The sequence below is a fragment of the Grus americana genome, chromosome 22, assembly GCF_028858705.1.
Source record: "Grus americana isolate bGruAme1 chromosome 22, bGruAme1.mat, whole genome shotgun sequence".
In the NCBI taxonomy this organism is placed as follows: Eukaryota; Metazoa; Chordata; class Aves; order Gruiformes; family Gruidae; genus Grus; species Grus americana.
The window spans coordinates 8097238-8124013 of NC_072873.1; the positions used below are offsets into that span (position 1 = coordinate 8097238).

Here is a 26776-nt window from a genome sequence, read left to right on the forward strand (position 1 = left end):
TTTGAAAAACCTGGGCAGTGCAGATTTCATTTAAAGTTTATAACCAGTGTTGCCTGTGTGGCTCACACCAACAATTTCAGAGGGTTATTCTGCCTCGTTGGTGTTCCCATTAGCTCTTGTCTCCTGCAAGGGTTAATGTTCACCTCCCTCTCCATCTAAAGAATAACTTGTCTATCTCACCCCCACCGTGAGATTAAGCACAATCATAGTTACCCTTCATCCTTACCTTGCGAAGTCTTGGCATGCGAAGCCAGAAGCAGGGTCTGTGCATCCTGGGTTTCTAAGTGAAATTTAAAAAAAAAAAAAAAAAAATTGGGGAAAAAAAAAAAGCACCAAAAATCTCACTGCCCCAGTAAAGTCTCTTGCAAAGAGGGTTTGTCTGTGGAAGCGAGGGCTAGAACAAAGTTGTGGGGTGGAGGGGGAGGAGAGCGTGATTGACAGCCCTGAGCTGAGACTCATCCCTTACCTTGGGCCATGCGGTCTGATTGGCTGCCTGCTGACATCCCCAAGCCCTGCACTTTTTAATAGACGCTTTTGGATGATCTACAGGGAAAAGGCTTGGAGAGGTGTGTTTCTGACAAGCCAGAAAGTCATCCGCACTACAAGGGACTTTGTTTAACTCTTTTTTTTTTTTTTTTTCTTGGAAAGAGGAGGATTCTTCATTTTTCGTACTTAATGTTTTTCTGAAAACTTCGCTGAGATTCTTCCCTTGCACCAGTCTGGACTAATGGATTACCACCTGCTTGGACTAATTTTATCTTTTCTCTTCAATGGCACAAAGGTCTTAGCCGGTTACCCAATTTGGTGGTAAGATTTCTTCCCCCCCCTTCCCTCTTTCTATGATTGATTAATGAATTAATTAATTATTAGCTATGGGATTTGTGTATATGCGTGTTCCTTCCTTTTCACCCTTCGCCCTGCTGAGCTGGCCACGACTGCATGTCTGATTCTAAGCATAATTTCTTCAGATATGACCGGTAATTAATGAAAAGTTTAGGGGTTATTTTTAAAGGGCAATGTCTAGGTTTCCTTTTGCGCAAATGGAGTCTTCCCCACCACTCTTAATTTCTCCATTTTCGTCACTGTAGCAATAGGCATTTGTTTTAGATGTAAAAGGATGTGTTTTTATTTTCTTGTGCAATAGGAATTTTGTCTGTTGCATGACTGTGTAGCAGGTATTCTCTTCCTTTCCGTTAAACTGTGATCGATCCTTTAAAAAAATTTTAATTCTATTTTCTTTTTGGCTGCTGCAGTTTTTGGACTTCTTTCTCTTCTTTTGTTGTATTCTGTCATGTGAATTTAGTCCGGCAAATAAGCTGAGAACGCAAATGGCACCTGAGAAAATATTCATTAGTAAAATTCCTCAAAGATGGATTTTGTTCTTTTTAATTATGGAAATGTCACTTATTTCCTTGCACCAACAATAAAAATAATTTAAAAAAAGAATTGGTTATATCTTATAATGTGGCTGATAAGAAACCGGAGTTACTTCTTTTAAAAATAAATATAACAGTATATAAATAACTGTATTAACAAAATGCAATTGGAAGCACTTTAGAACAAAAAATACAAAACAAAACATTTCAGGTCATTTGAACACAGCAGACTGCGAGTTGCATAAGAGAATATTTCAGTTAATTTCTCTGTTTATCATGTAGAATTTCTCATTGGAATAAATCTTGTTAAGTTTCTGTATGTGCCAGGTAGGGGCTGTAAGCCCGATGGTCTGTGGGGCAAAGAGGGAGATGTTGGAATTTGGTGCTATGGAGATTCTTGGGTTATTTTCACCTTTCCAGAAAAGTCTATTTTTTTTATTACTGAATTAGATCCTTTCAGTGCCAACATGGAGATGGCAAGAAGTAGGTGGGAGTGAACTTGGAAATGGACTGCCATGTCTGGGAATATTTAGAAATCAGAAGGGAAAAGACGATTTTTTTAAATAATCCACTTATTACCCTGGACTTTGAGAATGAAAATGTGCAGATCCAGTAGAGAAAGACTGAGAATACAATAAGTCCACGCTCAGGAAGCATTTAAAAGCTACGCAGGTTCATGAAATGGCTAAATCTCAGCAGGTTTTCCTGAAGAATTAAATTATTTCCTAGCCCTGAGCGTGGCTGCCTAACTTCAGGATCTAATCCCAGGGCAGGGGAGCCTACTGAAATATCGACACCATCACTTTGATTCCTCACATCCCTTTTCTCCTTCATCTGGGGACCGGCGTGTCTGAACGGGGGTGCGCAGCAGGTTGTAGAACAGGTCAAAATCGCATGGCTGGATCTAAAGATAAGAATCTACATGGGGCAATGGTACCTTGCCGTGACATCAGCTCTCCCAGGGTCTCACCAGCTTCTGACCTGCCTCAGGCTTTGATATTAGTCGGGATTTAACGCACAAATCAAGGAGGGTTTTGACTCTCAGAGTGAGGAACCAAAATCTTGATGAAAACGTCTGGGGTTTTCCCCTGTGAAGCAAAAATGTCCCCATGAGCAAAATGTCTCTCCCCATTTTCAGCAGAAGATGCTGCAGACAGGTGTCTGCCCTATGTCCTTGCCTTCTCCAAAATCCCTACAAGCTCACCCAAAATGAACAATACAGAGGACATGTAAGACACAAACACCAGGGGCATGGCAAGAAGCATCCACAGGAAAGGAGGGAGTCGAACAAGCTATCCGCAGAATTTCATTCAATAGATCCAAATCTGGCATATTTTTTTGAGATTCTGCCAATACCAAAGTGCCAGAGAGTCTCTGCTGCACTGAAAGGGTGTGATGAGATGCCCCCCGTAGGGCTGAGTGGCTTTCAAAAATGGCATAGGGTTTTAGAGGTTTCTTGAAGGCTGATGGAGCGGAAGGGCAGAAATATCTGGGCCAGGGCTCCCCGACTGCTCAGGCAGAGACAATGCTTCCCAGAGCACACAAAATTAAATATCTCCTTCAGTCCCACTGAAGGCTTTGAATATCTGCTCTGTGGAGCTGAGATCTTATGTACAGTGTGCTCCAGCATGATGTGATATATACTCTCTAAAAAGCATCCTTTTCCAGTTGTCTTCCTGATCCTCTGATCTTTAGGCAGGCACAGAGCAGACTTTGGGGGATGAGTCCCACTTGCAGGATTCAACGTGCCCCAAAACAGGGGGGAGGGAAGCAAAGATGGGGCACAGCATCAGCCCTGTCCCCTGTGCTGGGCTCCTGCACCCCTCCAGGCCGGGCTGGACCAGAGATCATCAGTGCTTCCTTATCCTCAGCTAAACCCATCTCTGCTAAATACCAGACCTTCAGGAAGACTGTTCATCTTGCAGGACCCCCAGACTGCTGACAGATAGTGCCCAGTCCTGCTGGTGCAACCTTTCTGGGTATTTTTCTACTGTATAAGGAATATTTTGGCAGCAAAATCAAAACAGATCATTTCTGCTTTGGGGTATAAACAGGAAAAAAACATTTATTCCTCTAGTGGGGAGGAATTGTCTGAATGTGCACAAGGAAAAGAAGTGCAATGAGAATGGGGTCTCAGCACCTTGTAAATGGGTTTAGAAGTGGCTGGAATAATCCAGCTGCTCCACAGTGCAGTCAGACAATGCCAGCCAGCACGACATCGATAACAGTGCGGTGGAAGGGATAAAAGCAAAATGATGAAGCTGCTGAGGTTTTGCACTGAGCTGTATTTTTACTGAGGGGCCAGGGAAGGATGCTGTCCATCTGTTCATATTATCTAGAGAGAGCATAACTCAACAGCAACCGTCCAGCTTGCACGTCATCATGTTGGAGGGTGGATCCTGCCCTTGGCCTCGGTGGCAAAATGTTAAATGCAAGGCAGTGAGGCTCAAGCCATCAGCTCTTGGCATGGGGAGCAGTCTGGACAGACGGCATGTGAAGGGAAGGACTTTGTGGTGCAAATACAGATCTGTGGGGTCCAGGCTCGCTGGTGGCAGTAAGAAGGTGGAGCCACTGGGCTGCAAGGCCAAGAGCGGGGTTTGCAGTCCAGCCTGGTTGATTGCTAGCAACTCCCTGACATCCTTCTGTCCCCGACCAACTAGCATTTTCCCAGGCAATGCCTAAGCAAGGTCCAGGGGTAGCACAGACTGTAGATGTAACCTTCAGTGAGCAGGGGTGGTATTTTGCCATAGGTCCAACCCTTCTTCACATGTTTCCATCATATTACAGCAGTGAAAAGGAGCAAATGGGGCACAGATGGGAAAAGGTCATCTAAATGCTGCCTCTGAGAGTGCTGACAAGAGGAGCTGAAGCCAACAAAAGCTTCCTCAGAAATGTGTCCAACATTTATGCTATCTGGGTTACTGCTGCTAAAAGAGAGGCAGAGAAGCCAGAGATGGGGAGGTGTGGTGAGGCCATGGAGACCAGGACTGCTGCTCTTCCTGAACCTTCAGGGATGGCATGGATGGAACCAAAGTGGGCAGCAGGGATGTGGCTAGCACCCCAGCCCTGCAGGCAGCAGTCATGGGTCACACCAACAGCCTATTTTGGTGCCAGCGGAAGGGGTGGTGGTGACATCAATCACACCTGCAGTCATTTTTTTATTCCCAAATACTCTCACGACAGCATGGATAACAGAACATATCTGAGTCATTGGGGTTGGGGGGGATCAAGGTATGAAAAGCTGGTCAATGCAGCATGTAGACATACTGATGGATGGGCCCAGAGCTTTCTGGTAATGTCCTGAGAGATTTTAGATGAAAATCTAGCCCATGGCAAGAGCTGTGTCAGTGAAGGCCAACAGAGATACTGTGTCCCAGGAAACAACTAGAAACTGCTCCCAGGATGCTAATACATATGCAAGGGCTAAACAAGACAATTAAGGACACAGCTCCACCCATGGACTGAGAAGAAACACCAAATTCTCTCCTCTTCCATGAGCACCATCTACCGAGAAGTCTTGAAAACCTCTGGTGTGTCACTAGCCTGGAGAAAGGAATCAGGTTTGGAGTCATTGGTGTAAACAGGGAGTAAAAGATTCAGCCCCTCTTCTCTCATCATTCCTCAAGACACAGTATTGATAGGTCACTGCCCATAACTGAGACTCTCACCAAGTGCATCTTCCCATCCAGCATTTGTTGGCCTCTAAGCAGATGACTTGGCAACTGGAAGAATGGCTTCATCCATCATATGTTATTTTATTTCTATCCCTCAGAAATGTTTTCAGGGGAAGCTGGAGGCTTTGGCAGGTGGCTGAGGATCCTAGTGGCCTTCGTCCCCTAGGAAGAGGCAGATAGAAACTTAAAAACATGTTCTCACTGGTCCCACAGTAGCTTCCTCATTAGGAAAAACACGTATGTGAAAACCATTTGCATGTAGATATAGTTTGAGGTGACATGTAACTTGTCTTCTTTAGCTTTCAGTGTCTCACTTTGCTGGAATGAATGGGAGACTTCACTTCCTTGGCAGTCTTGTTTCTCCATTCCATGAAAGTTCAAAACATTTATATCCTGTGGCCCGTGTTTTGTTATAGGCATGTGGCCCTCAAAGCTTTATTCAAAAGGAATGAAATTGCAGTGCAGCATCAGACTATGAGAGTGGATTTCCTGATGCAAATCCAGCTGCTGTGGCACTACAAAGGAAGAAAACAACCCCACGTATCACTTTCCTACAGCTTAAAATGCATCCAGTTCTGGGGAAAAATGACTAAGATAATGATGGAGTTTGTCAGTGACAGAGCTGACAGCATTTACCATGCAAGCCCGGAGGTGCTGCTCTGGCTCCTGGCCTGGCACACAAAGCCAAAGCACCTCCACCAGCAGCCTGCACTGGCACGTGAAGCTCTGAACTAGAAGAGTTGACGCATAAACCACACGTCGCCTTCTGCTGACGCTGCCGGAGTGCTGTTAACACCTGATGGCGGGCGGTGGGTAATGCCGCAGTCTGCTGCCCCTAGATGTGTCAAAGCTTGTCTGCCAGAGCTGTAGGTAAAGCTACCTGGGGATTGCAGTGAGGTCAGAGGTAATGAGGAGAGATGCTGGGGTGACGTGTGGTTGCTCATGACAACAGTTCTTGATAACTAGATGGCCACAAGCATTCGGGATCTTGTGGTTTTAAAGGTCTTCTTCAGCATTTTCTGCAGCCAGGTGTGACGTGTAGAAATCCATATCACCACCCTGCCAAATGGGATGGTTAGTCCGTGCTATGAAAGCAAGAGCTTTCCATGATCAAACAGAAATTCAGATGCACCTCTGTCCTGTACAGCAAACACACATGGGCAGCCCTAACCATTGCCAGAGGAGAGCTTCTGAGGATGTACAGCCTTGTGAACCTCAACATACTCCAAGTCTTGGCAGAGTCTTAGCATGGCCAGGTAGCATCTCTTGTCGGTTTTCTCAGTCCTCTACATGGCAGAGTGCAGTGGAGTCCTGTGTTCAGGAACAGCTTCAAAATGCTACGAGAACACAACAGTACAGAGCAATAAGAAATGTACGTATTTCCCTAAATATCAGAAAGTCTCATTCCCTTGAAAGCTAACCACTCATGTCTCCTGGAGTGTCCCAGCCCCAGGGATCCACTCTGTCCTGCAGGGCCAACACAAGCCTGGAGGCAGATGATCCCAGGGACAAGGTCTCTGACTCACGTGAAAACTTAAAAGTGTTTCTGCCGTTAAGCCAGAAATCACTGTTACCATTCTTGTAACTAAATTCAGAGGTAAATTTAAGCGGTCACAAAGAGCTTTTAAGAGGCTGTTTAATTGAAAAACTGATTGCTTTTCATTTGAATCTTTCCTTAATAGCAGCATTTATCAAAGTGAAGCACCTGCCTAAGGGACCCCATGCAAGAGCACCAGAAATTCAGGGGGGACTTCTGGCCACTTGGTACCCTTAGCTCAGGGCTGACTATGGGGTGTTGGGGGTGCTGGAAGCCACCAACGAGCAAATTCACATACCAGTCATTCTATATGCTGACTTGTTTCCCCCGCTATGTGTCAACACTCACCTTCATGTGGTCGGGTAGACACTTCACACACCACCGACACAGTTGTGTGTATGCAGGCGGGGAACCGGTGACGGTGATTACCAGTGGGAATATGAACCCACAGTTGTGCTCATCCCAAACAAAGTGTGTGCTGGGCTACGCTGGGAGGAGGCGTGTGGACAATCGATTGAGGGGAGCTGTCATCCTCTGCTTGGCACCGGGGGCACTTGTACTACTGTGTTGAGAAGTGCCCCCCTCTGCCCCCACCTCAAGAGGGATGTAGAGAAACTGCAGAGGAGCCAGTGGATGCTTCCAAGATGGTAGGGATCTGGGGCACCAGGAAAGGTGGTGGGGCCTGGGCTCGTTTAGTCTGGCCAAGAGGAGACTGAGGGCTGTCCAACAGCAGCCTATGGCTTCTTGAAGGGCTTTTACAAATATGATAGAGCCAATCTTTTCTCTGTAGTGCCAGACAATATAGCAAAGGGCAATTGCCACAGGCTGGGACTTCAAAGGTTCATGCTTGCTCCAGAGTGGTGTGGCCTGAAGCTAGATGCCCGTGGAGGTGAGGAGGTGAGGGTTTTACTTGCGCAGGTCTGAAATGAGTGCCCGTTTTGCTCCTTGGACAAGGATGGAAAACCAGGACAATGGTCTCAGCTGAAATGTCTGCAGTCCACTAGATGACTCCCATCATCTGCATGTACAGTACAGCTGGGTCCAGACTTATCTGTAAACCTCACAAAATTATTTATTTTCTTGTAGGAGTTACCATTTCAGCCTCCAGCCCTTCCTTGGCCATTTGCAGGACTCAACTGCACGAAGTCCTGGCCACCCTGGGGTGATGCTGGGAAGTGTCCTACTCTGAGCAGGTGCTTAGAGTAGAGACCCCAAGGGATCCTGTCAGCCATCATTTCTGTGACTGGTATACACCCTTCACTGAGACCAACAGCAGTGCTACAAAAGATGCAAAGTGTTAGATAGGTCCTGGATTACTCAATCCCCAGCGTATGTCTAATGGGCAGTGGGACCTTTATTAGGACCCTGAACACAACTAAGCAACTCTCATCCATGTGACAGCTCAAGTCTTATGATAGCAACATAGGGCCCACATGCTACACATCTTCTGTGCCCAGATATGGATCATTGCCACTCCAACTAGGTCATGACAGGCCTTTAGCTAATGCTTGCTCACTGCATTTATCTTGACTTTGTTGGTCTCCAGCTCCTGCCCTGCAACCACTGCTCTACTGGGTGTGTGAGCCAAGGAGAGATGCAAGCAAGTCTTCAGCCCTTCCTCTCTCCTGTAGGCACAGTACAGACTTGGGCAGTTTGAACCCTCAGAGGACATGGCTCTAAGGTCACTAAATCTGACTTTTAAATTACACTTTCATAATTTAGCTGACACTCCGAGGGCACTTGATTTCCACTGCTGTCCTGGAGGCCCAGGGCCCGGTGAACACTGCCCAGGTCTGGTAACCAGGAGGTAGAAGATTATCTTCCACCTGACATTGGTGATAAGGTCTCAGTGATGCTCATCAGGCTTTTCCACTGCCAAGTCATACAGTTCAACCTAAAGTAGTGGCTGGATTTTTTTATGGAAAAGCAGGAAAATATCCAAGTAGCCAATATATAAGAACTAAAAAGTGACCCTTAAATATGAAATAATAAAGATTAAAGAATTGTGCTGTGTGTTGAAAATATGCAGATATAATGCACAGCACTTTCAATTATCTCTGTCGACTGAAAAGTGTCTTCATCTCACATGTGCTACAGATCTCAGTTTCTAAGGGTCACCAGCAGATAGGCCAGCCATCTAGAAATACACCACATCTGTTCAGACACAGAAGCTGTTGGCCCATCTGCCGACAGACATCTCAATGTGAAGAAGAGTGCAGTACCCCCCTTGTATCATGAGAACCAAGCTGCCTTAATCAATGCATGCTTATCATACAAAAATCGTAGTCAGTTGAGTTAGCAATGGTATTTGTTTAGGTATGTCTCACTGCTAACACTCTCTTAGCCTTGTAGATCCAATTTGCATGACTTGTGTTGAGCCAGAGTAGTATCTATGGCAATTTGGCTCAACTTGAGCCTGTTTTGAAATTTTTGCCAGGCCTGAGTGAAACATCCTAGGTACGTCTTGTAGGAGTCTTAGCAGCTGCTAGTTGCTGTCTTCCCACTGACTGGTGGTTGGCTGGTTTTAATATGTGATGGCATATCAAATATGGAACTTTTCTGAGCATGAAAATAGAAAGAATTCTGGATTCAGAGTCCAGCTATTCAGCAATGTGGACACACTCAAAGTCCTTGATGAAAGTCAAGGCCTTGTGCATCCAAGAAATACTCCTGAGTAGCTGTTATCATTTTTACAATATTGTGAGGCTCATACCAAAGGCTTTTGAAGATGAATTCACGGATTTTATTTGTGTCCATACGGATAGGATCATGTCTCAGGAGATACGGTCAAACCTGGAAGTAAATGCAGTAGGCTGGCATTCCTTCTTTATTTAAGCACACTCTTACTCTCAATTTCCTAAAGACGTTGGCTCTAAATGGAGCTTGTAGTGGAAATTGTGCACAACCTGGCATAGCTCTAAAAGGTTGTAAAGTACTTCTCAAAATAATAATCTATGGCAAGAGAATTGCAATGGGATTTCTCTCCCAGAAAGGAAGGATCCTACTGTATGCAAATCACCAAGGCACAGTCTGCTGCTGATGGAGGGACACTACCTCTCTATAAGGCAGACCTTCAGAAAGTCTATCTTAGGTCTCGTCTTGGAAAGGCTGAAATCACCGGGTCTCTCTCCTCCATTGGTAGACGGAGCCACCCAACAACTGCAGATTAGACACCTATTTTCCACTGGCTGTTGTGGGGATGAGACATATCTGATGTTCACCAGCTCCTGCATATGTTCATAATCTCATTCTTCTTCAGTTCCCAACAGCACTCAGTGGATCAATCAGTGATTTTCCTAAAAGATCTGAAATGGGAAGGATTTGTCAGGAACTTGGCTGTATGATGTACATATCCCATATGTAGACAGTTATAGCTCTTGTTCCTTATATTACTAAAAGTTTAATTTTTGCCTTCTGTTGCAGATGCAATCTTATTTTTGCTGACCTGATCTGAGGTTCACTTTGTATCTAAAAATGGAAGTGGTTTAATATTACTCAAGTTTGGAGGTAATATTGTAGCGACACTGAATGTAAATAAAAGCTTCTGATATGGGGGGGGGGTATCAAGCAATATTATTTGAGGTTGTTTAGACCATATCAGGAGTGTGACATGGTGAAAACCACATCTCAGGACCAACCATGGCACACAGGATGAGAAACATTGTGTTATGATTAACACGTAGTGCCTTTTTCACACTGTCTGTGCATTGACTGCGTGTGAATTTATGATAATACCTGGAAAGAAAACTTTCAACTAGGCATATGTTGAGAGTGCCCATCTCTTCCAGTCCAGGAGCACTGCATTTCTTACTATTAACTCTGCCTAGGAGCGTAGCCAGGACTCCTTAAAAATTCCAAACTAACCCCAAAACAGAAGGTATTTGCAAACCACTAAGACAGTGGACCTTTACAAATACATCTTGTCTCCCTTCTCTAACACATTACCCTAGTTAGAGGATGCCTGTTTCCAGACCATACATCCATCCAGCGTATTTAGTAGACAGATAGGCTAGTGCCAATGAAGGTTAGTCAAGAAAATCTCCACCATCACCTAAGAAAGGAACTGTGAGCCATCCTTGGCTGAAAGGGCTTCTACTGCACAGGCTTGAGACATGGAATATTTACCCCATTACAACAAAAACACTGATCATCGGGACTGTTAGGGTAGTTGCTTTGCCACCTTTGAAAACATGAATGAACTATGCTTTGATAAGCAAATTTGCTACGATAAAAGAGTCAAATGCTTTCTAATTCCTTTTCTAAAGATAGATTTCCTGATTTGCTAATTGGTCTTTTTCACAATTCTCTGAACCTATCTGGTTTTAATTTATCTTACAAACCTAATCAAGTCTTACTGGCACCTTTCATTTTTGAGTGAGAAACACTTTCTCTGAGCCACTCTTGCATTGCATTGGCTCAGACACTGGAGATCTTCCTCCACCTTTTCAGCAAATAGATCCTCCGAGTTTAAAACAGAAGGGGCTGGTGTTAGCTGATAAACTCTTGATTCTTTTATTCTGATCCCATTTCTATGTCTCGTAGTCATTCAGTTTTCCTGCAGTTACTTTCTGGCAATTATGAAGAAGTATAATTAAGGAATTTGCAGTGATCCTTGAAAACTGTCACAGGGGTTTTTCACAGCTCCAGTGGAGTCCTAACAAGTGCCACTCAACTCCTTACTCCTTATTCCTCTCCTCCCACTGGAGATGTCTGCAGCGCAGGTAGCTTCATCTTAGCTAGTTGCCTTACTGACAATGGCACACTTGCAGCATGGGTTTTACTTGCGCAGGTCTGAAATGAGTGCCCGTTTTGCTCCTTGGACAAGGATGGAAAACCAGGACAATGGTCTCAGCTGAAATGTCTGCAGTCCACTAGATGACTCCCATCATCTGCATGTACAGTACAGCTGGGTCCAGACTTATCTGTAAACCTCACAAAATTATTTATTTTCTTGTAGGAGTTACCATTTCAGCCTCCAGCCCAGATTTCAGCCAATGGCACAGATACCCCATGCCTCAGCCATGCAATTTCCTCATCACTGATCTGTTTTCCGCCTGATTTCCTAATATGTGCTTCCTATGATTGCTGATGTTTTCAATAGTTATGTTTTTCTTTTGTTTTCATTCTTGCAAAAGATTTTCCTTTGTCTTTTTAAATTCTGATTATTGCATTTCTCTGGCCTTATTATCTTCGGTAACAACCAAATCACTTCTAATAAGTTCTTAATGAAATCCATCTGATTTGTTTGACTAGCAGTTTATGTAGTACACTGAGTTATGGTTATCTGTGTATTTTAACTTTTCATTTCAGTTTGCTCATTTTTCCTGTAAATCTCCTAAAATTATCTCCAGAAACAAAGACCTCCTTTGTGGCTTTTGTGGTGTATGGCCTGTTGCTTCTGTTTGGTCAAGTGAGAAAGCTGGAAGAGTCTGGGAGCTGATATAAGCCCTTACAAAAAGGGAGCCTTTGCCTCAAACGAAGCAACAGTGGCGCAATGTTCAGGATCACGGTTTTGGAGATGTAAGTTCTAACAAAACCCCTGAAGGACTTTGTGTCTGTGTCCGCTGGGGCCGTGTCTGCAGTCTTCAGTCTTATCATGGACAGTGGTCTCATAGCTGGGGGGCAACCATTATTGAACCTTTGATCAGATAAGTGAGAGCTTGCACAAAGGCACTACAACGAGAATTAGGAACAGCCAGACAATAAGGAGACACACTGGTGATAGTGCTATCATCTACACACTAAATGACCTAGGTCCTGAAGTTCTTGAAAATCAGCCTTTTATACCCAGAGGACACAGATGAGTCTTCCCAGAAGTTCACAAATTATGTTACTCCATTTAGCACAGCTGTTTCCAGAGCCGAGGCAGGCATGCATTGCCATGGTGGTGTCTCCCACCATACCACTAGTACTAATGCTCCTACACTTACTGTACTGCAATAACGTCTTTTGTTTAGTCCAATGCAGGAGGCCTGGTTCAAAGGAGTGCAGTAACATTCATAACAAAATGATCAATACGGTATCCATGGCCTGAATGATCTACAAGTCTTGTGTCTTTGGTGTCCAACCCTGCCTGAGATGTAGCTGTGCTTCTCTCTTATTCCATGCAGCCCAGCAGCCCTGTGATCCAGCAGCCAGAAAGCTGGACTGTGAATCATGGCTTGGTGACAGCTGGTGAGGCTTGTCCATGGATGAGGTTTTGGTGGAGAAAACACCTGAGTTCAACTTTGAGCCTTGACACCTTGGCTATTAGACCTGTGTTGGTTTTGCTGCATGGGTGGAAACCATACATGAACTGGAAAAACAGCTTTCTGATGTGGTTTTGAATATTGTGAATTCAAGGCTTGCTGGTGACCCATGAGAAAAGAACAATTGGGTGTAAAAATTCTCCACAGAGTACTGGAATGACTTACATTAAAAAACTTTTCTGTAGGAAAGGCTGTAGGTGTTCAGGTAACATTTGCTTTAGGGTTGTGTTTTTAGCCTTTGTTTCTTGAGTCATATCAGGCTCCAGGGTATCACCAAGGAATTTTCAGTAATAAGTCAACAGTCCAGTTCTGCCCGGCCTTACACATTATATCACCTAATAGTGGGTCCCCATCCCTCCACCCAGTTCCCCAGGATGCTTTCAACTCAGTTCAGCTCAATATAGCTGGTAGTGGCCCCCCAAAAAATGCCAGATTCCCAATGATTAAAAAGAAGAAATTTCTGGGCAATAATCAAATCTTTAAGACAGATATAATTTTTCAGATTGATTCTTCTCTATTCCTGACCAAAAACTCTAGGAGAAAAGGATATTTCCCATGACTCTAATTCAGATTATTTGTTAAAAATATGGAAAAGTTTAATTATTTTTTTTACATTGGTAAGGAGTTGGCAGTAGAGTTTTGCAAGGACACACACTGTCATAGAATCCCAGACTGGTTTGGGTAGGAAGGGACCTCACAGCCCATCCAGTGCCACCCCTGCCATGGGCAGGGACACCCTCCACTAGCCCAGCTTGCCCAAAGCCCCATCCAACCTGGCCTTGAACACTGCCAGGGAGCCAGGGGCAGCCACAGCTTCTCTGGGCAACCCATGCGAGGGCCTCAGCACCCTCACAGGGGAGAATTTCTCCCTCAGATCTCATCTCCATCTCCCCTCCTGCAGCTTCAGGCCATTCCCCTTGGCCTGGCACTCCCTGCCCTTGGCACCAGCCCCTCTCCAGCTTTCCTGGAGCCCCTTCAGGGACTGGAAGGTGCTCCAAGGTCTCCCCGGAGCCTTCTCTTCTCCAGGCTGAACCACCCCAACTCTCTCAGCCTGTCTGCATAGCAGAGGTGCTCCAGCCCTCGGATCACCTTCGTGGCCTCCTCTGGACTCGCTTCAACAGCTCCATGTCCTTCTTGTCCTGGGGACCCCCAAGCTGGGTGCAGCACTGCAGGGGGTCTCACCAGAGTGGAGCAGAGGGGCAGAATCCCCTCCCTCGACCTGCTGGTCACGCTGCTGGGGATGCAGCCCAGGACACAGTTGGCTTTCTGGGCAGCAAGCGCACATTGCCTGCTTATGTTGAGCTTCTCGTCCCCCAACACCCCCAAGTCCTCCTCAGGGCTGCTCTCAATCCATTCTCCGTCCAATGCAATGTGTCCAACATATATATCAGCATGTCATTATTTCAGTCCCAGGTTCATGCATCCTGAGGTCTGTTTGCAATCTGATCATTGGTTTCCCAAAAATGTTATATAAAAAGAGGAAAAACACACAGACAAGCCAACAGCAACAAGGAAACAGAGGTGTTGAATGGTTTCAGAGGAGGAGACAAAACTTAGATTTGCAGCTTGGAGAAAGACAATTATGAGTTAATCCAATACGGACCTTACAGATCATGAATGATGACAAGAGTGTGCCAGGGAAAATACATTTATATGTCAGGATATAAGAACCTGTTGTGAGTTAACCCAGCTAGGCAGCTAAGCACTGCATAGCCACGCACTCCTGCCAGCAGTACAGAGAGACAATCAGAAGGGCTAAAGTACAAAACTTCATGTGTTGAGATAAAGACAGTTTAATAGACAAAGCAAAAGCTGCACCCACAAGCAAAGCAAAATAAGGAATTCATTCAGTACTTCCCATCAGCAGGCAGATGTTTAACAGGGCTCCCTCACGTGCAACATGATGACACGGGAAGACAAATGCCGTAACTCCAAATGTCCCCACTTCCTCCTTCTTCCCCCAGCTTTTTGTTGGTTGGTAATTTAACACACAGTGGGTCCTCTTCAGCATGACTCACCTCCTCTGGTGATGCTTCAGACTTTCTGCCTTCTGGCCAAAATTTCTGTCTTCTGGCCAGTCTGTGATCACTTCCAGGATTCCTGGGTCATCAGGGTTTCCCATTCAAGCCCATTGCGTGTGATCCACTTCATATTGCATCAGTTTTCATGATGCGTAGAGGAGACCCTTCCTTTGAATGTGCAGCACAGGCAATCGAGGTGCCAAAAGGAGCTGTGCTTCAGAACCATCTCCTTCTGAAGTGGCTCGAACCCCTTCATACCCTGCTAATATCTCTTTTTCATTTGGAGGGTGTAAAGCACATTTCTCACATCTTGTCCTGTCTGGACTGGCCCAAGGGCTACCACAAGAACTATCTCCTATTCAATTTCTTCAAAGGCTTGTTGCTGCTCCCCATTGAAATTACTGGCCCTTGGGTTTAAAATTAACTAAGAGAAGTGTGTAATTAGATTGTGGAATTTGTTCCCAGGAAGCACTGTGGAAGCTACATATACCATGGGGTGAGAAGTGGCTTGCAGAAAATTACTGAGAATCACTCCACCGGTAGTCCTTAGCATGATAGTCCAGAGCTGAGCTTCCACTCAGGAAATCCCACAACCCATCACTGCTGGAACCCGTATACACTGGGCGAAGCCATCTTGCCTTGTTTCACATATTGTTTCCCTACACAGCTGAGATTGCTTGTGAAGGAGGCAGAACTCTGGCTACATTGACCTTTGGAGCAGACCCAGTGTGTCATCTGGTTCAATATTTTCAGCAATATTCGTGGCAGTTTGTGTCTCACATCTTTCTAGAGCCCAGTACCCCTCGACTCTGAGTGCTGCTTTGCTCTCCATGGAAAGAGGATGGCAGAGGCATAATTTTTCACCACAATAAACCAGCAGAACTAATTCTAGATCTGGTTTCCAGAAGATTCAATTCATCTTTTTCATGTTGTACCTGACATAAAACACTTTAAGATCCAGTTCATCCAGATGAAACAGAACTCGGTGCCTTAGTCTCAGCTATACTGCCCAGGATGGGCAGAGCCAAGCTCAGTGCAAGACCCTGGCACCCTCTGTTTCCTCCTAAGTCAGGGTATGTCCTTTTTGGGGTAACCTCAGGCTGTATATGGGAACAGAATCACCCCAGTTATCTTCAGTCCTGGTCTCAGGGCACACTGAAGGACTCTCCAAAGAGGGGCAGCCCAGGCATCCATCTTAGACCACAACCCAAGCTATGGGACAGCTGGGTGAATGTAGTAATTCTCATCCTCAGCGTTCAACTGGATGTTCCCATAATATCTGAGCATTGGGCAGATGCTTTTCAATGCCAAAGTTGGTGGCTCACAGTGGGTGATTTCCAGACAGATGGCACTAACCACTTATTAAGGTTAGCCACCACCAAGGGCTCGCCAAAGTGACACCCCAAACTGGAAACACGTGGAGAGGGCTTGGCTGACCAACAGGGGATGAGGAGCATCCCTGCTGGCCTGGGTGGACAGGTCTCTTTTCCTTCCCTCCATTTCTGCAATGCCCCATTCTGGACTGAGTGTCCCATCACCTCCCCGGTGGGAAGTATTTCCCTCCATCAGCGCCAGCCTTGGGGAAGGAGGCAGGAAAGGAAGACAAATCTGAGTTACCCCTTTGGTGGGAATGCCTCGCAGGCGGGACTGGCAGAGGGAGGGTTGATGAGGGGGCAGCAACACCAACAAATGAGGTGGCCTTGGTCGCACGGGGTGCGTGTGCAAATCTACAGTCCTGCCAGGACTCGCCAATTTGGAGCAAGCAAGTCTCCAGACAAATTTCAACGTTTCTCTCTCTCCCTTTGGAGGAAAGGTTTTTGCAGTGCTGAAAATCTTGTTGTGTTTATTGCGGTCACAGCCTGGAAGCCTCCACTTGCATATGCAAATCATATGCATTTATGTAAATTCCTGGGTGAATAATATTATCACAGTCCCTGCAGAATAGATTCTCTCCCATGGCAAATCACTTGATTGTGTTTTCTAAACTGAGAGTGACATTGCTTTGACCAGGCATTACTGAACATAACATTTATATCTGATACAAGAAACAATAAAGAAGCCCAGTTCCTGGACACACACCCTTGTCAGCAACTTTATTCAGGCTGCGTTCGTTAGGAAGAGAAGCAGACTCCAGCTCCCAAGCCCTGCCCCCCCCAGCCCCCCGCATCCTTCCAGCATTTGCTGGCAAATAAGTCAGAGCCGAACCCTGTGCGATGCCAAGACAAAGGGGTGGAGGCAGATGCCAAATCACTTTCAAGCCCATGACAGAGCCCTGAGTCACCCAAACTGGAGCAGCTCTCCCAGAATGGGCTCATCTTACAAAAGTGCTGTTGCTGCAGCAACACTAATCCACACGCCAGCGGGCAGAGAGATAATGTAAGGGATGCAACAGCAGATTCGTTTGCTCAACGCCGTGCTCAGACAAGGGGAAATTATAGTAAACTAGAGGGATCTGCTTGCTCTGTTTTGAAGCCCTTTGTTTTGGGGACTCCTCAGGCAAAGGGCTTCTGACATTAGAGGGAACCGGTCTCAGTGCAGCAAGTGGCCCAGGTCTGACCCCTCTCTCTGCTCTCTGGCTGGGCAATGCCACAAACCCAGCAAGAGGGGGATTTGACAAAGCTCCCCTCGCTGTCTGGGCTGGGAGAGGGACTTCTCCACAAGGCTAGTTGAGGTCCTAAGGTCATGCATTACGCCCAGTCTGGTCTGAGGAGCTTGCAGGTCCTGTCCCCAAGTCCTCCCTAGCATAGGCCATGTCCCCAGCGGGCTCCAGGGCCATCAGTGCTGCAGCAATGGCCCCTCTCTGCACACCCCTCCTGCCCCGCTCTGCTCCAGGGACTGCCTTGCTCCCGCGCTGCGGTAAGGAAGGTGCTTCTAGGGCCAGGCAGGCAGCGTGGTCACCATCGCCAAAGCCGGGTAAGTGGGGTGATATGAGAAACATATACAAATGTGAACATTGGCTGATTGGGTCAGCTGAGGAATAAACCTCAGGAAGTTACACAAGATTTGGGGTGGGCTAATTGTGCCTCTTGCCGCCTGCTCACTCTCCCCATGGTCAAGCAGGTGGTGAAAGCCGCTTGTCCCAGCGGTGGGGCTGGAATTGGCCTTTGCCAGGGCTCAGACTTGCCCGGCTCAGAAAGCAGAAGTAGGTCTGGGGAGGAAGCAGCAGTCACCCAATGCCAAGAAAAAAGGACCACAAGAACAGAGAGCAGCTGGCGATGTGTCAGCGTGGAAGCACCAAGCATGATGGATGTGGAGGTCAGGCTCATGCAGAAAGAGACTGGCTTCAAGGGAGTAAAGGCCGTATGGAGACTGCAAAGAGGGTTGGCAGCAGCAGAGGACATGTGGCCAGGCTGTCCCTTCAAGGACGTGGGCAGCACCGCTGAGGATAAAGTACCTCAAATGACTCAGGAGAGAAAAAAACAGAGCTGGGGAGAGTCGGAACTTTAAAGGGAGGGGACATGGCTCAGGACACAAACAGCAAGAGATGCATAAAGACCAGGAGGTACGAAAAGAAACCTTTCAGTACCTGGAATAGGGCTCAGAGGCAGAGGAGGAGGCGAAGGGATGGTTGGGAACAGAAAAGCAGAGGTGTAGGTGACATGAGGAGGGATAGTTAAGATTACAGTAGCAGGCAAGAGGGTTGCACTGAGTAAGAGATCAAAGGGAAGGAAGTCCAGGGGTAGGAGGTTTATGGTGGAGGAAGGCTGTAAGTGAGCGAAGGGAGTGTGAACAAAAGATATTTTTTGGATGAGACATTCTCCCATCAGAAAGAGAATGGCTTTTAGGGTTGGATTTTCAACAGGTGATGCTGGGTGATAGTTCCCGAATTGGAAATGACACTTTCTAGGCCAGGTGTTAAAAAAGCAAGAGTTTGAGATTTTTTTGCATTGCCAATTCCCATCTCAATACTGACTGGGGAGGACACAGGAAGGAAAGACAAGAAATGAGAGATGGGGAGGAGGGTAAGAAGACCTGCCAGTTGTGCTGGCTCTGGACAGACACATGACAATTCCAGCTCCCAACTGTCTAAAAAAGCTCAACCAGGCAGATGGGTAGGAATGGATGCAAGAATCATTGTCTTTGTGGCAGTGGCATTCAAACCATCTAGTTCATCCTTTTTCTTTTTGTGCTCTTCACCTTCCTGCCACTTCACCCTGTGTCTCTCCATCCTCCCCTCTCAGCGTGATGAATCCCAGAAGTGTAACAGTCAGATCTGTCCCACAAGTCCCACAGCAATGTTTTTGGTCCTTCAGCATTAAATCCATGGTGCGTTGCCAAAGAACTAAATATTTGGTCACAGAATCAAGGAATACCTGAGCCTGGAATTGACCTCTGATGATCATCTAGCTCAACCCATCTGCTCAAAGCAGGGTCAAATAGAACAGATTGCCCAGGTCTGTGTCCAGCTGGGTGACAAGTATCTCCAAAGATGAAGCCTCCACAAGCTCACTAGGTAACCTGTGCCAGTGTTCAGCCACTCTCACAGTAAAGAAGAGTTTTCATATGTTCAGACAGAATTTCATGAGTTTCAGTTTGTTCTCATTGCCTCTTGTCCTGTCACTGGATACCACATGCAGTCTGGCTGCATCTTCTCTACCCTCTCCCACCAATTATTTATACACGTTGACAAGATTCCCTCAGGGCTTTCTTTTCTCCTGGATGCACAGTCCCAGCTCTCACAGCCTCTCCTCATGCATCAGATGCTCCAGTCCCAAAACATCTTTGCTCCTCCATCAGCTGTACAGATGTTTTGCAGCTCCATTCCATGTCTCATCCTCTGAATCTGCTCTCATCTTAACAGAAAAGTCCCTTGTTGCCCAGAAGCTCAAATGCCACTTCACTTACCTACATAATTTACCTGCACAAGCATTTGTGTGTGCAGAGATAGGGGTATGGTGGTGGTACAGATAGTGGTACCACCAATAGTGGGACCCAACTCATCCCCGGGTGAGTCTGTTCACTGAGCGTCATTGTTTCTGTTATAGTCAAACCCTCCCTGAGCAATGAGAAATAAATAGCACAGCCTGTGACATTCAAGGCTTCCAAAAGAATTTTCTGAATTGCTCTGTAAATAGTGGGCAGGCTTCTGGCTTTCACAGGGCATTGCTACGGGTAAGGTACATGTTCTTGTGCTAGCTTGCATGAGAAACCTCTTTGTGGCTTTTCTAATAGCATGTTGGCTTTTCCTGCTGACCTTTTAAAAAGATAATGCACCCTTCATGGTCTGTGCTTGCGGCCTCATCCATCTCTGGTGGGGAGGAAAAGTCAGTAAGAGCCATCTGAGACAGATGTGTAGGCACAATTAAACCCAAGTGTCTAGACCACATGTCTAGACTGCAGTGCAGAGAACCTCATCCAGAGCTAAACAGGTAAAACAGGTCAGTGGATCATGTTCTAAAAGTGCATAACTTTCTCCATTTGTTATGAAGGGAGCCCAAGTGATTTAGGTGGAGGTGGCCATAATGGGGGCATCTAAAGTTGAGCTCCCTAAGCCAGGCATCTTTTCCACATGAATTGATTGATGAGGCATCACTGGAGGTGGGTCAACCTCCAGTATCAGGTACTTTTCATGGAGTGCAATGGAAAGTAACCTGCCATAGGTGTCTGTTCTCTATTGACTGGAGAAGGAAGCAGCACAACCAGTTGCAATTTTGACAACTAACTTTCAGATATCTGCAGTTTGGAGAGAAGCATCCATCACTATGAACTTCACAGCCACACTCAGAGTGCGTGAGCATACCAGCCTTCTGCAGTGCTCGTTGACTCATCATATCATAGAATAATTTAGGTTGACAGGATCATCTGTTGGTCTCTTATCTGGAGACCTTACTCAAAGCAGCCTCCTGACCATGGTGGTGGTCCCCACTGGACTCCCACCTGTATGTCCATGTCTTGCTTGTCCTGGGGAGCCCCAAACTGGACATGGGATTCCACATGTGGTCTCACAAGTGCTGATTAGAGGGGAAGAATCACATCCCTCAATTTCCTAGACACTGTCTTGCTAATGTAGCCCCAGGATGCAGTTGACTTTTTTCCCTGCATGGACGCAAGGGACTCCCATTCAAGTTGTTGCCCACCAGGATCTTCTAGTCCTTTTCTGCAAAGCTGCATTCTAGCGAGTCAGCCCCCAACCTGTCCTGTTGCATGGGGCTGACCCACTCCAGAAGTAGGACTTTCCATTTGTTTTGTTGAGGTTCATGAGATTCCCATCAACACATTTCTCACCCTGTTGAGAATATTCTTTATGAATACCAGCCCTGCCCTCCAGCCTATCATAACCAGCTGCGACCTAGATTTTGAGCCACTGACCACGAGCCTTTCAGTCCAGTGGTCCACCCACCTTTCAGTGCATCCATCTAATACATATTTCATCTGTTTTTCCATTGAGATACTATGGAAGATAATCTCAAAGGTCTTGCTAAAGCTGAGGTAAACAACATCCACTGCTCTCCTCTCACCACAGAGCCAGTCATCTCATCACAGAAAGCTATATCAGATTGGTCAGGCACAATTTGCTTTTGGTAAATCCATGCTGGCTGTTCCCAGTCATCCTCTTGTCCTTGATGTGCCTGGACAGAGCTTCCAAGAGGATTTTCTGCATACAGCTGAAGGTATTGCTTTCCATATCTAGCTGCTGAAGCTGGTGCTATTGGTGTGCCGGTTTTGTTCCACGTTTGCAAGATGTGATATTAATCATCTTTTGGACCACCACATGGGAGAATGCAGAGCCAGCTGCATCTTAGAGGGGGTTGTTCATGACCAACAGAAATGTGACAAACATAAAATGCTTGAAGTGCATTTAGCAGTGTGAACATAGACTTAGAGAACAGCATTGAAAAGCGCATTTCTCAGGAGTCCTACAAGCTTCTATCAATGAGCAGAGAACTCCCAAACAGAAATGTCCATTAACCTAGGGAAAAATCCGTAACAGTGCCCATTCAAAATCCTTAGGAACACAGAAGTATCCATGGAAGGACAGCTGAGATGTCCCTGAATATACTATAGCCAATACTGGACATAGTAGGAGAAAAGGAAAGGCACGAAATTTACATTTATTCAGAGGTTCAGGTTGGCCATTAGGAAACACTCTTTTCTCTGGGAGGTGGCACAGCCCTGGAACAGGTTCATGTGGAGGTGGGAGATCTTCACCCTTGGAGGTTTACAAAATTTGGCTTGTCAAAATCATTGCCAACCTAGTCTAGGGTTGGTGGTTGTCCTGCTCCAAGTCAGAGCATGGGCTGAGGCTTCCAGAAGTCTGTTCCAGCCACCACTTCTGTGTTTCTTCACACCAGGATATTGTGCTCCTTGCACAGCACATTAACCAGAAGCTCAGTTCTCCTGACACATTTTCCCCTGCCTGGAGTAACAGAGACAATAAAGGCCAGGCACACTGCAGCCACCTTTTAACATGAGAAATATTGCTATTTGTTGCTTTAATCAGGCACAAGTCATAGACCCCAAGCTGAGGAGGTATGGGAAGTTCTTAAATTGCGTTATAACAGTCAGACTGTATGCTCCAATTGTTTCTTCTAGTCTGTTAATTCAGGATTTTCTGGATGTTCTAGTATTCTTCTCTAGAGGTCATTTCAAACCATTTACCAAATGCAGTCATAATCTGACAATCCTACTTTACACACAGGTACAACCATACAATATCTCACTGTCATAGAGAAGTTCAAATTAATTAATGCTGACAGTCTGAGTGGTTTTATAATTACCTTCTTCCAGCCTTGCTATTTCTTGCTTTTCCATTTACTGGTTTTCTCCCAATCCCAAATCAGTAATTCTGCCTTTAAAAAGAGCTGCTGGCCATGAAGGGTTTATCTGCTTATTACGCTGTGTGATTAAAACTCCTGTGCACAAGTCATCTAACAACCAGCCAATATCTTGATCTTCCTTCTGTCTCTTCTTTCTGTGCCTGAAACAAGCATCTGAATTTCACTATTTCTTAAACTATCAGCACTTTGAGGCTCAACATAGATTTCCAACCACATCTAGACCATCTTTTGTGCTTCTTGGTGCTGGGCTCCTGCAGGAAGCAACCTGCTTTTGAAGAATTGCTAGCATGGAGTCATGTTGGCTATTGACCGCTTCTGTGTGACTAGAGAAAGGATTTGTATTTGTACAACAAGGAACATTCAGGAGGATCAGGAATGATTTTATTTTTTTTTCACTTAGGACTCTCCTTACTCCAGAAAATGTAACAGGAATTTAGCACAAGTTGCAGGTCTTCCTGCCCAGGACATAATTTTGCCATAGTCCTCCCTCAGTCATAGTGCTCTCCATCCTCTTGTGTGAAATGAATGTCTGCTTCTCTGACAGAAGATCCAAAGAGAAGCGTGGATCTTTCTCAGATCTACACTGACATCAGTGATGAGCTGTTGTTCCAGCACATGCAGATGTCTGGATTGCTTACGAGAGCCAAGGCAACTCATGTGGCTCCATGCTCCACAATGGTCCACATGAGCTAAGAGGAGACAACCAAAGTCCCGATCCAGGAGACATCTCAATCTCTTATACAAAGGGCTTTACACACCTGGGAAAAGTTCCAAAGCAGCTGTGCAAATGGGGCGTGCAGGGCAAGATCCATGCTGGTGGCACACACATAGTTTTGGAAATGCCTAACTGTCTCCAGAGCAAATTATCCCTGGCAAGGACAGGGAACTCAGAGAGGCAAAGAGTAGGCAGGAAGCCTGTGATGCATCAGTAAACTCATCCAGGTTTGGTCCAGGGACCTGTTAAAGATGCTACTGGCCCAGCTTGATGTGCAGGACTGCTCTGGGTCCCGTAGCAGAATTTATGTCTGCCCTTGAGCCATCAGGACTCAAAACCCAGCTGAGGCTGTGAAAGAGGTGCTAAGACAGACACTGCAGGACACGGGAGGGAACTAGCCAGTCACCTGGGGTGGTGAGAGCAGCTCCCAGGTTTCCACTGGTGTTTGCAGACTGTGGATGCTTCTGCAACATGAACTGCAGGCAGAGCACTTGAAAAATGTTTAAAGCTAATTTATTTATAAAGCTTGTTTGGATGAGAAAGGAATAGAGCGGATCCAGCAGATGTAGGACAAACAAAATCTGCAGGGGACAGAGGAGCTTTCCTCAGTGCTCCTTGAATTTGAGGGCAACACTTCAGCATCTCATGCCATCAGCACACAATGGGAGGGCGTTCAGCCCAGCCATTTTCAGGAACCCAGTATCCTTCCTCCATCCTCTGCATGAGAGACCCTGGGATTCGTGTGAGGTCTGCCGTTATCATAGTGTTATTGCAAATTACTGAGCTGACTTTAAATCTTGTTACACACAATACTCCTGTATCCTTCCATGTCTATCACCTGATAATTGAAGGGCATCTCACTAAACGCTGATGGAGAAGTTAACCTTTGTTTAGAGGGTAAATAAGGAATATTGATTTCCTAGAAGCCCCTCCTCACCCTACAGCTGCACCCACGCTCCCCTAACGCTGCCCAAGCACATCCCCCTCCTTTTGCTGCCTCTGTCAGTGCAGCCACTATTGATACGTGCAGAGGTCCATGATGGCAGAAATCACAGCAAGACAGAGACCATCTGGGCTTTTCCTCTTCATGAACCCAGAGGATGGGGCGGGGCAGTGGGGGGGGAAATCCTTCTTGCAAAGCCAGGCAGGGCTGTGTACTGTGACCACTGAACTTGATCCTTTTACCCCAAGGGTGAGGAATTCATTTCTATTGACTCAAACAGTTCTTTTCAGAAAAGCACAGGCTGGATTTGAAGACGACCAGTGTTAGAGAATCTGCAACAAGTGTTGGACATTTGTCTTTTTCTTTGAAACAAGTGTCTCTGCATTTCGCTGGTCTGAATTCCCACTCACCAGCCATTGTCTTGCCCTCTTCTGCTGGACAGAAAGTCTTAATCTTCCCCTTCTTCTCACTGTAACTAAATAATCTCTCAGAAGTCTTTCCAATAGACTAATCAAACTGTCAACATAAGCCACTGCCTCAGCTCACTGCTATTGCTCTTTTGTCCCCTTTCCATGTTTAACATCCTATTTACAACAAGGAGGAGGCTTAAAACACTCCATTTTCTGCAGTAATGGCTGCAGCACCATGTGCTCTTGACTGGGTAAGACAGCACACGCTTGGCCAGAACTCGATGAAGGGAACAGCGGTACAAAACCATCCTTAATACGTCCAGGAGGGAAGCTGTAGGCAACCCTCAGAGCCTGGGAGCTGAGTAATCCAATTTCATAAACATGACACTGTCCTCTTCCCCCTTGGACGTCTTATTTAACTTTGCTGAATGTCAAAGGAGGTGGTTGCATTCTCATGGAGATACCATTGTAGAAGGCTATGACTCACAGCCTATATGAGCTTCTTTAAAGCGCTGTGCAGCTGCTACACGAGCCGTCTGCCATTAGAGAAGTCACATTTCTGATCAGGCTTTGATGTGTCCCAATAATACATTTACAGTGCAGTCTTGAGTAGATGCTCTTATACCAACAGATATATCAAAAAGGGTGTCCATCTGTGAACGCCGCTGTACCAGCAGTGTCCTTGGGCTGCTGCCCAGGGCTTTGATCAGCGCCCAGGAGTCATGATGCCTTAGACCTTGTTTCTGGCTCATGACTCATCTTGGAGCTGGTCACTTCCTATCTCAGTTTATCCTACCTCCTGACTTGGTACTGGGGAAAAAGAGAGGTATTGTCATGGCAAGGGGAAAGCAGAGTGCCACAGAAGGTGGCGACCAACAATAAGATCGTTCTTGAAGAACTTTATCCTTTGGCATCCTTCACTTTTTCCTTTTCAATAGGTACTCCTGAGCTTTCCATGCTCCAGATACAATTGCAGTACCCAAGAGACGAATACTGAAGTTGAGATTAGGTGTCCTCAAGGGTTTTGCATTTCTTCATCCAAACTCTTCCACCTAGAGAGAGGGTACCTGATACAGCAAAGTCAGTCCAACAATTTACCCCTCTAAGAAGGGGTCAGGCCTGCCACTCCATCTCTCTTCCCTTTGCCAGCACCTGGTCCTCTCTGCCAATCGCTCCCACACCCATTCACTTGTGTCAGGTCTGGCATCTCTTTTGATCCAAGCCCAAAAAAATTTGACTTGCTAAATAGTCAGAACATTAACTCAGCAAAACCAAAACTAGAGTCAGTGGCAGGAGGAACACCTGGGTCTTGTGTAGGGAGGGCAGGTGAGACACCCCATTTTATTTTATTGCAGCACAGCTGCAACCTGTACTGTGAAAACTGTGCAAAACAGTGGCAGAATGGATGCAGGGATGTGGGTGATGAGTGGCAAGTTCCTACACAGGAGTGCAACTCATCCCATGCCTACAGGACAAAAGGAGATAAGGAAAAAAAAACTGAATAAACCAACAAGACTGAATTCATGGCAAAAATCTCACCCTAAAGCTTCTGCTCTTGGTCAGATCTTGGAGGTCTGCCCTTGGTCATTCTTCTCCGTAGCTGGCCTTCACCCAATAAAGCCCATGTGCATTGCACTGTCTGGGACTCAAGGGCAGGTTCATCAGACCTAATTTGAGAAGTCCTTCCCCAATTCCCTGTGGAGTCAATGGAGCTTTCTGGAGTGTGATACCTCTCCTCTACAGTAACTTTACATGGACTAGATTAACTGTGCCACCCAGTTACCCAGGAAGTTACAGCCACCTGGAGTTTAAAATGGAGAAGTGAACCTGGTCCCAGTGACAGGGACAACAGAAGGTCCCATCACCTCGGTGTCAGCCACACTCAGGTTAGGAGCAAAGCTAAAGGAATCCATGTTTTCTAAAACTCTGAAGCTGTGTAACAGCACCCAACATGTCCTGGTCCTTGCACCCATCTCATCACCCATATCAACCTTCGCCTGCCAAAGCCACTTCTGGTCTTAGTCTGGACCTGTTTGTACTGGCAATATTTGCATTTCCCTAAAATCTTTCACAT

At 46.1% G+C, this 26776-nt stretch overlaps 1 protein-coding gene across 1 annotated transcript in view; it reads left to right on the plus strand.

Annotated features, from left to right (window-relative positions):
* Nucleotides 1-551: 551 nt before the first annotated feature.
* WNT3 (Wnt family member 3) overlaps nt 552-26776 on the plus strand; it is a 49462-nt gene continuing 23237 nt past the window's right edge. Inside the window, exon 1 of the mRNA XM_054801696.1 lies at nt 552-807. Within this exon, the coding sequence (XP_054657671.1) occupies nt 728-807 (80 nt within the window). The 5' untranslated portion in view covers nt 552-727. The remainder of the gene's footprint in view (nt 808-26776) is intronic.